The sequence below is a fragment of the Eucalyptus grandis genome, chromosome 8, assembly GCF_016545825.1.
Source record: "Eucalyptus grandis isolate ANBG69807.140 chromosome 8, ASM1654582v1, whole genome shotgun sequence".
Taxonomy (NCBI): domain Eukaryota; kingdom Viridiplantae; phylum Streptophyta; class Magnoliopsida; order Myrtales; family Myrtaceae; genus Eucalyptus; species Eucalyptus grandis.
The window spans coordinates 54,373,487-54,388,803 of record NC_052619.1 but is presented as its reverse complement, the minus strand read 5'-3'; the positions used below and the strand labels follow the sequence as shown (position 1 = coordinate 54,388,803).

The window sequence follows — 15,317 nt, the reverse complement described above, 5'->3', positions numbered from 1 at the left end:
TATACCACGCCGTGTACGCTTGATACATTACATGAATATATAAAACGTCGACTACCATATCATCCTTTCTTTTTATTCATTTTCATTGGTCAAATTTTCCTTTTATGCTCTTGAATGAATATTGACACGATATTTCTTTTGGTCTTGTTCCGATTGTGAATTTTCCTCCAAATATTTGACGAAGATATCCATTTCTTGTTTAAAATAAAGAAATGCCTTCATATCTATCAAGCTTAAAACCGTTCGTTCGAGTCCATCCACCATCGTCGACCCAATGTGACTGCAATAAAAAAATGAATGCACCTAAAATTATATGTTATGCAATTAATATTTTTTCAAGGATAAAATTAATCCTTAATTTTCTATGCAATAAATAAATGACCGGATCGCCAAAATTTAGGTGTCAACAGTGCCAATTCAGTCATTCCGGTTAATTTTAGCCAAACATTATTGACGTGGACATTAGTAGTGTCATATAGGCTGGTCAGCCAATGGCCTATGCTCACCACTGGTACAAAGAGAAAGGGGAAAGAAAAAGACAGAAAAAAAGAAGAAAAAGAGTTCAAAAAATTCATCATTTTTTTTTAATATTTGCCTCAATTATACCATGTAAGATGACTAACGTTTTAAATTAGCGGAATAGACTTAATTGACAAAATATAAAAAGGTTTAGGACCAAATTGGTCAAATTAAAATATTTAGAATTTAATTAGTATCGATACAAAAAATTGAAGACCTTTTTGGTACTTTCCCTGTTTGTTTCTTTTGGCTTTAGACATTTCATAGAAAATTTCTTTCTTTCACACCACAAACAAGTGTACTTAGCGACCAATTTCTAGCATGGGTTCTCTTGTTTGATTTTTACTTTCTCGTACCAAGATCATTACCCAATCAGTCATGAACCCTATTGTACGACTTTCCAATTTTACTTGTGTAATCATAAATTTTCATGTGAAATTCTAACATAGTCCCTATCGCTTAATTGTCGTTGAAAATCGTTAATGTAATATTTAATCATTGTCAGTCATTTTATGTGGCATATTAATGTAGATAACTTGTCAATCGCCATGTTGAAGATTTTTTGCCACAAGTGATTGAAAGTATTATATTGAAATTTTGTGCAAAGATATATGATTATATTGACAAAATTCAAGAATTTAAAATGAAATTGATATTTATACAATAAATTCACATAAAATTAATAATTTTCCCTCTCTTGCCCTTTTATAGGTACGGCAATGTCATGATCTATTCAGATAAAACATATGATGATGCCTATCTAGCCACTATATATGTCCCCGGATTCGGAATCTTTCACGGAATTTTATTTTAATCATTAATTTAAGTGGTTAATGTTAGGTGAGAATTAGATGACGGGAAATTTTGATTTTAGTTGGTTAGCGCGGATGATTAAGCACTTTATTGAGAAAAGTTAAGTATAAAAAATCCCGAGAGCGACATTACTGATTAACAATGACGATAGAAAAGACTGCGGCCGAGTCTTTGCCGGATGAGTACGAGGTAGACATTAAAGAAAGTTTTCCACGAAGGCCAATCACATCTTTATTTGCCTCATTGAATGCATTCAAAAAGCCCCTAAATTGTGGCTATCTTTCTTAAAATTTCCCCAAAATGATTTTTTTTTATTTCTAGATAACCTCTCAACTTGGTGGTTCCGTCTCAGTTGACCTTCCGTTTCATCGGTACCACAAATCTTCAATAGATGACGACCACGTGCTTGTCATGTGCCATATTTTGCATCATAGACGGGAGGATTTTTATCCCAAAAATGTCTGATTTGATTTTTATCCCTCAGTCTAGGTCACTTACAGGGGATCCAATTTAATCGTGCATGTCCACAGCTCTCCCATTTATTTTTGCTGATGATGCTGTCTTTTTCCTCAAAGCTTCTATTTCTGAATGTCAAAACTTCTCAAATCTATTAAACCAGTACTGCCATGCAACGGGTCAGCTTCTCAACAGAAATAAATCAGCAATTTTTTTCAGTCAGAATTGTCCCATACAGCTACAGGATAATTTACAACGGGAACTGAGAGTACCTGTGGTGAGAAGATATGGTAAGTACTTGGGCATTCCATCATATTGGGGGCGTTCTAAACGGGAGATGTTCTCTTGGATCCTGGCAAAAATGAACGCGAAATTAGCTGGTTGGAAGGAAAATTTCTTATCCAAAGGGGGCAAGGAGATTTTATTAAAAGCAGTTATTCAAGCCTTACCTCAGTATGCGATGTCCCTCTTTATGCTTCCCCTGTCTCTCTGCAGACAAATGGAAACTAAGATTTCAGCATTCTGGTGGAGCAAAAATCAGAGTGATTCTGGCATACATTGGATGAAATGGTCACAGATAAAACAATCGAAAACAGATGGGGGTATGGGCTTCAGAGATCTTATTTCTTTTAATCTAACGATGCTAGGTAAACAAGCGTGGCGTTTACTACAACAACCTACTGCAATTTGGAGTAAGTTGTTTAAAGGTCTTCCTTTCAGCATGCCACTTCAGGCTATAGACCATCATGGGGGTGGCGTAGTATTTTAAAAGGCAGGGATGCTATTCTTCCTAACACTAGGTGGATGGTGAAGGATGGTTCACAAATTGACATCAGAGAAGATTCTTGGCTTTCAATTGGGAAAATAGGAGGAAATGCTACTGCAGGAGAACCCATTAAAGTTGCTGAACTTATTGATTTACCTACGACAACATGGAAACAGGAGATTATCTTTCATTTCTTCACTGAACATGTCTGCTCAGCAATCTTAAACACCCCTATAAATCCCTCCCTTTGTTCTGATCAATTGATTTGGACAGCCACATCATCAGGGTCGTTTACTGTTAAAAGTTGCTATTACTACTTACTATCCAAGCAACAACACCCACCCACCAGTGCCTCATCATCCTATCAACCTCCTCATCAACTCTGGAAAAAAATATGGCATATGGAAGTAGCTCCAAAAATTCGAATATTCTTATGGCTAGCCTGTAAAAATTCCCTCGCAACCAAAGCCAATCTCTATTCCAGACACATCATTCCAACCCCCTACTGCACCCTATGTGATCAACATACCCCTGAGACCATTGAACATTTATTTTTTTACTGTGACTGGACACGGGCGATTTGGGCACATGACAAGATCAGAATTAACATCTCACTTACCTCAATCCAGCGATTGGATGCCTGGTTGGCGGCCCGTGCCACCCATCATCTTTCTTCCCCAAGCTTCGAAGCGATTGCCAATCTATTATGGGAGATCTGGCGTCAACGCAACAATGCCACTTTTCGACAGCAAACTCCAAACCCGATCCAAGCAGTGGACAATGCTCTCGCCCAGTACAGGATCTTCAAGAGTCTTCAACCCCCAAAACCTAAGGTTTCACACACATATGTTAGTATTGATCATCGCTGGAAACCCCCTGATCAAGGCACAATCAAATGCAACATAGATGGGGCTTTCATTCCAGGTAGTAAACAGGGCGCTATCGCATGTATTTTCAGAAATTTCAAAGGCGAGCTCACCGATATGTTTACCAGTACTGTCCCGGCCTAATCAGCATTTCAAGCAGAGATCTTCGCAATGATTCGGGCCTTTCAGCATCTTATCAAGCAGCGGCATCAGCACCATCGAGTTCTGGTTGAATCGGACTGCCTTTTCTTGGTGGAGATCCTTCGGCATAACCAGCCGCAGCCATGGCAGGAGCGACATCTTCTTGCTATTCTCCACGAGCTGCTCTCACAATGCCCTAATGTCTCGATTCATCACGTCTCTCGCGATGCCAACCTAGCTGCTGACTTGGCCGCCAAAGCCCATCGGGCCAACGGATCTGCTTCTAAATGGCTTGTATTCACTCCTTTTGCTTTCCAGAATATTATCCTTACAGATGCACTACTAGCTGGTTGTATGCATATATTCGTATAATATATCAGTTTTTCCGACCAAAAACAAAAAAGTTGAAAAAAATCCCGAATTTTCCGATTAAACTAAATCACATTCCTCAAATTTTCCAATTAAATTAAATTCAATTTCAACACTTCCTTTGTTTGGAGAGAAGACGATTGCAACTTATTGAAGCAACATGTCGACAAGACAGTTGCACGTTGTCGAATGTGAAACCATTAACCATGATCGCACAAGAAAAAAATAGTTCTTTTAATTTTGTTTTGGCTCACGAGGGAGGATCTCTCTCTGAATGATATAGGTGAGTTGCATTTTGTAAATGCAAGTAGTGTCCTTGTGGCCCCTTTATCGTTGGAATATTTTCCTCTTTTAATTTGTTTTTTTCGATGTTATGTTTTGCTGTGTATGTCGTGAAAACATATTTACGTCATTGTCGCTTCCTCTTGGCATTGGACGAGGGATGTGAAGAAAAGAAGCATGGAACTTCTGATAGTAGGGTGATGAAAAAGATTAGATTATCATTACTGATCTGGATGACTTATATAAATGAGACTTATGAAGGTATCAATGATGATGGTTCAATGGAGGGGGACACGGAGGTTGGAGGCGTTAACGAGTATGTAGACATTCGTTCGATTTTTGCCTCTCATCTACTTTCACGAGTAGGGCAACGTCATGATCTAAACAAATAAAACATAATGCAAAATGCCTCTCTTGCTGAGTCAAGATGGCCCCGGCTTGGAATTTCCTGAGTTTTATTTTAAGCAATAATTTCAGTGGTTAATTTTACGTGAGAATTAAATATGACAGCAAACATCAATTTTCAGATAGTTAGTCAACCGGGTAGATGAGACGAGATTTGGATTAAGAGCGCAAGGTAACAGTCGAGGACAGCCCGAACAAATATTTTATATGTTTGAAAATTTTAAATATGTTTATGCTTCTTCTATTATGAAAAGTTAAATATAAAAAAATCGTCATGACGAAAATTCGTGGACATCGAAATAAGTGGGGCAATTTTTTCAAAGTACCCCCATAGTGGGTTTATCTCGAAATACCCCTGAAATTTGTGATTTTGTTTCAATTGGCCTCATCGTCTTATTGGCAGCAAACATCTTTAACATTAACGGGACAATGACCATGTGTGTATCACGTGCCATATTTTGCATCATGGACAGGGGCATTTTTGTGAAAATGTCTAGCTTAACCCCATGCACATAAGGTGCCTTCCAATTTGACAAAAACTCCCCAAGTCTTCTAATTAAACTAAACTCAATTTCAATCAATCCTTTGTTTAAAGAGAAAGTGACTGCAACTTGTTGAGGCAACATATCGACTAGATGGTTGCATGTCATCCCGTGTGGAATCAATGGTAGCGATGACACGAGCATGTTTGGGAGGATTTGTCCCTTCATTATCTCTTCTTTTGTGCGAATCGAGCATGCGAATTGCATTTTATAATTGCAAGTGGTATCTAGTGTGCGTTCTTAAACTAAAAGTGGTATTGTTGTGGTCCCTCTATTATTGGGCCTTTTTACTGTTTTTTGTTTTGTTTTTTCCAATGTTATATTTTGTTGTATATTGCATTGAAACATATGTGCATTGTTTCCTCTTCCATTTTGCACCAAGTGAGGGATGTGAAGAAGTGAACTATGGAATGCTTGATGATACGATTGTTGAAGAAGATCAATTTGCCATTATAGATCTAGATAACTTATACATAAGAAATATAAGAAATAATTGTCAATGGTTATGGTTGAATGGAGAGCAATAGAGAGGTCAGAGACAAAGTGAGTATATACATGTTCTAGTTGATAATGTCTTCTTGAATATGAGAAGCCAAAATTAGCATAAGCACCCTGAGTTCAATGCTGAAGTCAACATGAGAATCATGTCTTCAATTTCGAAATGAAATTAATAATGCTAAGGAATTAGAGAAGTCCTCAGGTAGAATGCTATAAGAAATTGGGAGCCAAGTGAGGTTGATTAGGAATGAGCCAAATAAGTTGAGGGCAGAATATAAGATGCAAACTAAAGTTATCTACTAACCAAAAAGAGACAACCACATGCGGTGGAAACCATTGTTAATCATAACAACGATCGCACCGCAACCTATAACTACACCTAGACATGCCAATATACCTACATCTTAGCACAATTCCAACAAAAAAAAAACCAATCTAAGGTCCAAAACACAACCAGAACAAGCTATACTATTATGAATGATATAACGCAACATGTTAGTATTTATTAATATTACAATTTTCGGCCAGGAAGCATTGACTGATTGCTCTATGTGACCAACCGCCGGCCAAATTCGTAGCGGTTGATGAAATGTTGCCGGTCAACGAAGGAACACCGTTGGGCAAAAAGAAAGAAAATAAGGAAACGCTTGGGGGAGCGATTCGACCTTCCCAATGTGCGATGACTTTGCGCCAAAAGTCATATGAAAATCAAACCTTAGTACTCTCGACACTGAATTACGCCAACTCTTTCCCAGTTTTTGCTGCAATGCTTGAATGGCACCAACAAACTATATAGACCGACGAGCTATATAGCACAACCTCAAGTCACACCATCTTCAAACTTTATTGTTCATTCTTAACAGAGTTCAAAGCTACGCTCGAAATGGCCGTGAGCCACTTCACTCCGTCCCAAATGGGTAGTTCTGGCGCCCATAGTGAGATGCAGAGCGATCAATGAGACTCCGTTGCCGGCGCATGTGGAGTACTACACGCAAAAAATGACCAAGGATGGTTTTCTCATTACCTAAGGCACCCTCATCTCTGACACTGTCGCCGAGTACGTCCTCTTGTCCCAAGATAGAGCTATCTTCTGTATATCGCGCCGGAAGGAATTGAAATTGCATACCTACCGTTGTACAGCAAACTATGAACTTCGCTTTGGATCATAGGAGGATCTTTAACTTTGAGAATAACCAGGCTTCCAGGTATTCCTGGGATTTATACGGAAGAGTAAGTCGAAGCATGGAAGAACGTGGTGGATGCTGTTCATTCCAAGGGCGGCATCATCTTCTGTCAACTTTGGCACGTTGGTCGCGCTTCCAACCGTGGTACTAAATTCATTTTCTCAAACCAACCCACAAAACATCTCTGTAGCTCCACCATAAATCACATAATCATGACCTGCACTGCTTGGATTGGGCATACCAGACGGCTTCATCGCGGGAATCAGGCCCGGGGGGTTTTACCAAGTTTGGTTAAATTGCCCCCGGCGGTTTATCATTACCCCATTTTACGTTTGGGGTTGACTCAGCGGTTTAAGGACCTGCTCAGGTCCAACCAGCTGCCTTCATTTTCCTGTAAAGCGGTCCGGACCCTACCCATGTTCTAGGCAATGCCAAACGGCTTCATCACGGGAATTAGGCCCGGAGGGTTTTACCAAGTTCGGTTAAATTGTCTCCGGCGGTTTATCATTATCCCATTTTACATTTGGGATTGACTCCGATAAATGGAGCAGTTTAAAGACCTCCCCAGGTCCGAATTCGTTTTTGCTATTATACTGTTTTTTATATTTTATTTGCCAATGTTAACTTATTAAGTTTCACCTTCTGTACTTAGTTTCTAACAACAATTGGTATAATGGTGATTGTATAAGTTTTACAACCTGATGGAGGCGCTCCAATTTCATCGACAAATCAATCTATTTCTAATAAATTAAAAAATTTCATGCCCGATAGGACTCTTCATGTTTCACACAAACCAAGAGCCCTCCAAACACATGAAGTATGGCAGATTATTGAGCAATATCGCTGAGCAATTGAAAATACCATTCAGGCAAGTTAGTCCATGAACGATAATCATAACATGGTGGATACTAAAATTAGTTTTATTTACTTCGCTTGTTGTGCATAAGTATTGATAATAAAAGCAATTTTGAATTTAGGTCTCGATGGTGTTGAGATCCATGGAGCAGATGACTACCTTAATGATCAATTCTTAAAGGACTTGATCAATGATAGAATAGATGAACTTGGAGGATCAATTAAGAATAGGTATAGATTCTTGATGGAGATTGTCAAAGTGGTGGGTAGAGAAATTGGCACTGATGGAATGGGAGTTAGAATCTCACTGGCAATCGGCCATGTAGATGCCATGGATTTTGAACCACTCAATCTAGGCCTCGTGGTCATCGAGAGACTGAACAAGATTTAGAATGAGAGAGGCTCCAAACCCACCTATCTCCACGTGACTCAACCTCGATACACAGCCAATGGCATGAAAAATTACGGTGAAGAAGAGGAGGACAAAGAAGCTTGAGTGATGAGAACTTGGAGGAGAGCTTATCAAGGAATTTTCATGTCGAGCGGCGGTTTCATGCGAGAGGTCGGGATGAAGGGTTTGACCGATGGAGACATGGGCTTGATATCGTATGGTTGGATCTTCATCTATAACCTTGATTTGGTCCATTGATTTAATGCACCATTAAATAGTTACAACAGAGAGACATTTTATACTCGAGATCCAATTGTTGGTTACATAGTTACCCATTTCTTGACCAGGAAAATGGGGAAATGACACAGTAGTTAATGAAAATGCTATTGGTATGTTCGAACTCCTGGGAACTTTCGATTACAGTGTACAACTTAAGCACTAAGGAGGACCGAATAAACAAGACAACTTGCTCATTGCATATACCTTAATGGCCTTGATAATAGGGTACATGATTTGTACATTATCGAATCAATTACATAGAGTCTGCTGAGTAATTATATTTCCTTCTTGTTCAACAAATTATAATCCTCTCTTGTATTGTACGTGTTCGTATTTATTGATATACTATTAAAAATTCATAGAATAATATATTCATTTATGGTAGAAATCACTGTTCTCTTTTTTTTTTTTTTTTTTTTTTTTTGGTAAGAAGCTGGCAGCCCTCTGGGTTGTTAGAGAGTTTGCAATGTCAATGTGGCAAAAAAAGGTTCATATAAAAAGAGTTCAAGCAAACGTTCAGCACTGGATAGTCCTAATTATGTCATACTTGGTTAAACACTAGAAAAGTTGCGATTAAACAATTTCGAAATTTCTTTTTTAATAAAAGTCAACTTTTTAAACAAATATGCCAATTGGAAGATTAACTATTCATTCCAATCCAATGATTGAGTCCATTCACGGGACACATTGTTTCATTGTCCTAAATTAAATATATTCCTTCCTTCGAAAATGTTATTCTATTTCTTCTCTTTTTATATTGAGAGTGTTTAAAATAGACGCCTTTGCGCCCATCAATTATGTTTTAGGTACTAGGTTTTCTCTCTCCTGTCTCCAATGTTATAGTTAAGCTTCTATTTTTATAAGATAATGTTAGGTCAAAAATCTAAAATGACATCCAATGGGAACATTAATAGTCGACCCGAATAATACTCAAAAATATCACGTGAAAGGTTGACAAATCGTGACACGTTTTCATTTGTTAATTTTGACATTATAGATGATAGCATGTGTTTTTTCTTTTTTGGTAACCCAGGGAATCCCGTAAGCCGACAATTGGTGAGCAAACCCTTGGGGAGCGACTGCAGGTGATACGTTTTTATTTGTTAATTCCGACATTATAGAGCATGTGTTTTTTTTTTTTTTTTGGTAACCTAGGGAATCCCGTAAGCCGACAACCGGCGAGCGAACCCTGAGAGAGCGATTGTAGAATCCACTACCACAGTACTCCAGGTAAGAATCTCTAACGATGCCTCTGGAATTCGAACTCCTCCCCTTCACGAGGGGCAGAGAGCCCAAGCCAGCTGCGCCGTTGCGGGCGGTGATGATGATAGCATGTGTTTTAAGAGATGAGCACCATAAATTTGACTACTTCATCACAACTTGATCCATCGTTTTTCAGATTGACGCGCCATTAAATACTTACAATCGAGAGATATCTATATCTCAAGATCGGGTTGGTGGTTACGTACATTAACCTTTTTCTTGGCCAGGATATTGTCAAAGCTCATGAATGTGAATGGCTGCGTTTGGGAACTACTTTCCCAAGGATCTTTGGGGGGCTAAAAGATCTGGTTGGTGGTTACATACATTAACCTTTACGTAGCTTTAGCTTTTGCTATAAGCATAAAAGAACGGCTAAAAGAGAACTAAGGTAAAACGAGGGAAGTGTCACTTTAACACCCACAGTTGTTTTTCACGCAAATGGCTAATTAATAATTCGTTAACAAATAATCTTTCTATAATGCAGAACAACAAGCGCATGCCTGTCTCAAAAGCAAATAAATGTAATGGCACGGGCTTTCAGCGAAAATGAAAATCATCATTAGTTCATAATTTCGTCCTGGGGGAATACAATTCTATTAAGCAATCTGGGGAATCGCCCCTTGCCGTATGAGACGATCCTCAGATCCATCATGGTAGCTACAATGCCAATTCGAACTTCTCGTGCCTCTTACATTACATGACTCGGACGCCAACTTTTGTATAAAAAAACAAACCTCGAAAGATGATGGAGTAAAATTGGGTTAACGACACGATGACGAGAAGATCCAAGAGAGAACCCATAATTGTCACGTTCTATACAAGTAGAACATATGCCAATGCCTCCCGAGCCGGCTGAAGATGGCCCCGGTTTGAAATCTTTCGCTGAGTTTTATTTTAAGCAATAATTTAAGAGGTTAATGTCAGGTGTGAATTGAATATGAAGGGAAACATTTATTTTTTAGTTGGCCAACGCACATGGCGGAGACGAGATTTAGATTAAGAGGGCCGAACAAGGATTCTATATGTTTAAAAAAGTTAGATTGATTAAGCAGCTTTTTAAGAAAAGTTAAATGTAAAAAAGTCGACATGACGAAAAATGCGGGGACATTGAAGTGCCACGGGCGGCATGACTGATTAACAATGACAAAGAAAGGCTAATGAATCCGGAGTCCTTGTTGGATGAGTATGAGACGGACATCAAAGAAAGTCTTTCTTGAGCACCAATCCCATTTGTTATTTACTTTGACCAATGCATGCACTCATTTGTGAAAATTTTTCCCAAAAATCCCTCCTGAAGCGGGACATTTTTCTTAGAATACCCGGAAAATGAGGTTTATCTCAAAGTGCCCCACGAAGTTGGTGGCTCCATCTCAATTGACCCCATTTTCCGCCGGCGCCACAATTTTTTGCTTGATGATGACCACATGCGTGACATGTGCCGTCTCTTGCGCCGTAGACAAGGGCATTATTGTCCGGTTTGAGTGCATGTGCTTCACATGCGTTTAACTCTGCCGAAAAACCCCCAAATTTCCCGATTAAACTAAACCCCAATCCTCAAATTTCCCAAACAAACTAAACTCGATTCCAATACTTCCTTTGTCTAAAACGAAGGCAGTTGAAACTTGTTGAAGAAACATGTCACAAGGTGGTCGCAAGTCATGGAATGTGCGGTCGATGGTAGTGATTGTATGAGAAAAAGTATCTTTTTGGGTGTTGCTTAGCTTGTTCGAGAGGATACGTCTCCATATTTTCTCCTTATGTGCAAATTGATACGCGCGAATTGTATTGTAATTACAACATTTCGTCGTTACAAGTGGTGCCTGTCCCTATTGTCCTTGCTCATGGTGCGAAATATGACAAATGACATGCACGTGATTGTCGTACGGTGAAGATTTGTATTCCCAATGAGATAAGGTGTCAATTGAAACAAAACCACAAATTTTGGGTACTTCAAGGTAAATCCCACCCAGTTTGAATGTATCTTAAAAAAGTACTCACTCCAGGGATTCTTCTGAAATTTCCCCGTCATTTGTTTTTTAAGAAACTTATTTGATTGCGTCAGTATCAATACTCGGACCTTCCGAAGGATGAGGCTCTTCATTGCCTATATAAATAGAGCAATCGACCCCGCCGTTGACTTTCATAAACCTGATTCCGTCTGATTTTTCGTTCTCTTCGTCTGGCTTTCCGAACCAGAAACAGCGATGACGGACCTCTTCAGTCCATACAAGATGGGCAAATTCAACCTCTCACACAGGTGGGTATTGGTACTCTACATCTGATACTAGTTGCTCTTGCTCTCCATTTTCAATTCTTAAGGGGTCGTGTGAGATGAAACCGAGTCGAGTTTGGCACGGCGGTGCAGGGTGGTGCTCGCGCCTCTGACCAGATCCCGAGCCTTGAACGGATTGCCACAGCCAGCGCTGGCTGAATACTACGGACAGCGGTCGACGGAGGGAGGTCTTCTCATCAGTGAAGCCACACCCATCGCTCAAGAGGGAATTGGGTACTTTCATGTCTATACTCTTTTTTCTCAATTAAATTTCAGACTGTAGTCGGTTATTTCACTGCGTATACATAGATTGATGACATGACATGTGACGGTCGCTCATGATTTTCTCCTTCTCTGTATGGCTTGACATTCGACTGGATCTTAAAGATTTACAGGTTGATTGGGTGGGTTTGGTCCAAATCCAGTTTCAGTTTACGATCAAATTAACTATCCAATAATAAATTGCATGAGCAAACTATATTTTCTTGAAGTGAAAAATATAGATTTACTGTATATTACTCCTTAGACTCAGTTTATGATTTTGGTTTAGTCTAAAAAATACATCGGATTTAGGTTTCCACATGTTCCTGGAATTTACACCGAAGAACAAATCGAAGCTTGGAAGAAAGTGGTGGATGCTGTTCATGCCAAGGGTGGCCTAATTTTCTGTCAATTGTGGCACGCTGGTCGGGCATCCCACAAAAGTAATTTCTTTGATATATATATTCTCTCTTGATTGATACTTTCCCTTCGTCGGTATCTTATAATTAGAGTTACTATTGTTTTATTCTAATCTATTTATAGTTTATTAGTATATCAGCCTGGTGAGGGTGCACCAATTTCGTCAACCAACCGGTCCATATCGGAGAACTGGAAAATACTCATGCCTGATGGAACCAAAAACAATTTCTCCAAACCTCGAGCCTTGGAAACATGTGAAATTCCGAAGGTTGTCGAGCAATTTCGTCAGGCAGCAAGCAACTCCATCCGAGCAGGTTAGGCTACGAGATTTCTAGTCTTGATTCACTTATTTTAAATTTGTGACACATGTTATGGGAAATTTTCAGCTTATCTAATCTTTCTCGTTTAACTGGATGGAGCAAGGATTCATACAGAAATTACATTGGGAAGAGTCAAATGGTGACAAGAAAGTTGACTTAGATAAATCGAAGTGAAAATTTCGTCAAAAAAGTGACTTGTTGCACTTAGGGACGGAAAAAAAGGAATTCGTCTCGTAGTTAAAAGTTAAATATGTCACTCAATAAACAAGTGGATGATTGAGATTCTATTGCAAGAAATGTCCAGCCTAAAAGTTTATATGTTTGGATGGAGAGGATCACATGAATATAAGGCACATTCTAACCATGTAGTCAACTGATGTGAGATTATACCTAGGCCCCGTTTGTTTGATGAAAAATGAATGATTTGAAAATGATATTTTTCAAAATGATTGCCTGTATCGTTTAAAATAATTAATTAATAAAAGATATTTACATTTTCAATAATTATCTATATCCAAATATTTTGATTGACAATGATTTTTTTTTTTGTAAGTGATACAAGATATTATTTTTAGGAAAATATTTTTTAAATTATTTATTTTTCACGAACAAATATAGCCTATTAATGTTAAGTACCCTAAAGCCGAAGTGTACTCCACACATTATAGATCTCATAGCTCCCAACCAACCCGTTGCAACCATGTGCCTATGAGTAGACATGCAAAATGGGTTATAAATTCATTTTTTAAACTATATTTGATAGTTAAATTGTTATATGGGTTAGTTATATCTAGTAAATGGGTCATAAATGAGTTTAGAATAGTAAAACTCAAAATAATATGTATGTTAATGAGTTCACAACTTACTTATACCTAACCCACTTCTATGACTCTTTCTTCACTCTCTTTGCTCTCACTCAGTCTTCCGCTAGTTCACTCCTTGCTCGCACTTTAGTTTGGGTTTGAGTAGTCCTAGATTGAGTTAACTATGGAAGAGTTTTAGTAAAATGGATCAAGTTAGGTGTGGGTCAAACTGAGTGTGGGTTGGATTGAGTATAGGCCATTAGATTTATATTGCATGAAAATGTGTTAATTAATTGGGTCAATTTGAGTCGGACTATTTTTTTTATCTAACTTGACCTACCTGTTTGATGAGTTTATTTATTAGGCATTGCCTAATCCATTAAAGAGTTATATATGTGGTCTTGATCTATATGGATATATGGGAATCATAATGTTCTAACAGTTTATAAGTTAGTAACATGGCATTCATTTGACATCAATGTTCGACAAACGTTAGGTTTCGATGGGATCGAGCTCCATGCAGCACATGGCTATCTCGTTGATCAATTTCTAAAGGATGGAATCAACGATAGAACAGATGAATATGGCGGTTCAATTGAAAATAGGTGCAGATTCTTGATGGAAATTGTCCAAGTGGTAGTTGCAGCTATTGGCAGTGATCGCGTTGCAGTTAGAATTTCACCTGTGATCAATTTCGTCAATGCCATGGATTCTGATCCACTCAACCTAGGACTCGCAGTGATCAGACAACTTAACACATTCCAAGCTGATATGGGAACAGAACTTGCTTATCTCCATGTAACTCGACCTCGATTTATGCCATCTCCTGAACAAATTGGTACTGAAAATGAAGAAGCCAAGTTAATGCTGACTCTGAGAAGAGCTTATCAAGGTACATTTATGTCAGCCGGTGGGTTCACTCGAGAGCTAGGGATGACAGCTATAGCTGACAGAGATGCGGATTTGATAGCATATGGTCGAATTTTCATTGCTAATCCTGACTTAGTATATAGGTTCAAGATCAACGCACCATTAAATGAGTACGTCCGGGAGACGTTTTATACTCATGACCCTGTTGTTGGATACACAGACTATCCTTTCCTTGACCAAGAAAGTAATGACGAGGACTCTGACATGACAAAAGTTTGTTCTTGAGAGAACTAGATTTGTATTGACTGTCTAAATGTGGGGTAAAAGTATTTCGTGCAAGTCTGCTCAATTCCTTCCTGCAATGTTATCTATCTGTTTCTGTAGATGTGTTGTCGCCTTCACTTTTCATGTAGTGATGTTTGCATCCTGCAATTCATGTGTTTAGGCCCGCGTACAGATACGGAAAGTGTTAGAAGATTGTTTACATAAAAAAATAAAAATGACCAACTTTTGGTTATTATTGATAAGTGATGGACTTATTCGAAGAGAGCAATTGTGATTATTTATGAATAAAATCATTAGTAACTTGAAGAAAATCGATAACTCGCTAGTGAAGTCATAGACAATACACAATGTGAAATTTATCACAAGAACTTTGAAGTTGATCGACGATGTTATTAAATTTTGCAACAGGCAATTGACATTAGGATAACTATTGGGTGGTTATTTCTATTGCTGCTAT

At 38.5% G+C, this 15,317-nt stretch overlaps 1 protein-coding gene and 1 pseudogene across 1 annotated transcript; both read left to right on the top strand.

Annotated features, from left to right (window-relative positions):
• Positions 1 to 3,591: 3,591 nt before the first annotated feature.
• On the top strand, positions 3,592 to 8,458 carry LOC104440227 (annotated as a pseudogene).
• A 3,266-nt stretch (positions 8,459 to 11,724) lies between these two features.
• On the top strand, positions 11,725 to 14,958 carry LOC104431467 (12-oxophytodienoate reductase 3-like). The gene is made up of 5 exons (XM_039299458.1): positions 11,725 to 11,886; positions 11,995 to 12,135; positions 12,475 to 12,605; positions 12,714 to 12,896; positions 14,202 to 14,958. The coding sequence occupies exons 1-5, from the start codon at positions 11,834 to 11,836 to the stop codon at positions 14,858 to 14,860; spliced, it is 1,167 nt and encodes a 388-aa protein (XP_039155392.1). The 5' UTR covers positions 11,725 to 11,833; the 3' UTR covers positions 14,861 to 14,958.
• The last annotated feature ends 359 nt before the right edge of the window (positions 14,959 to 15,317 follow it).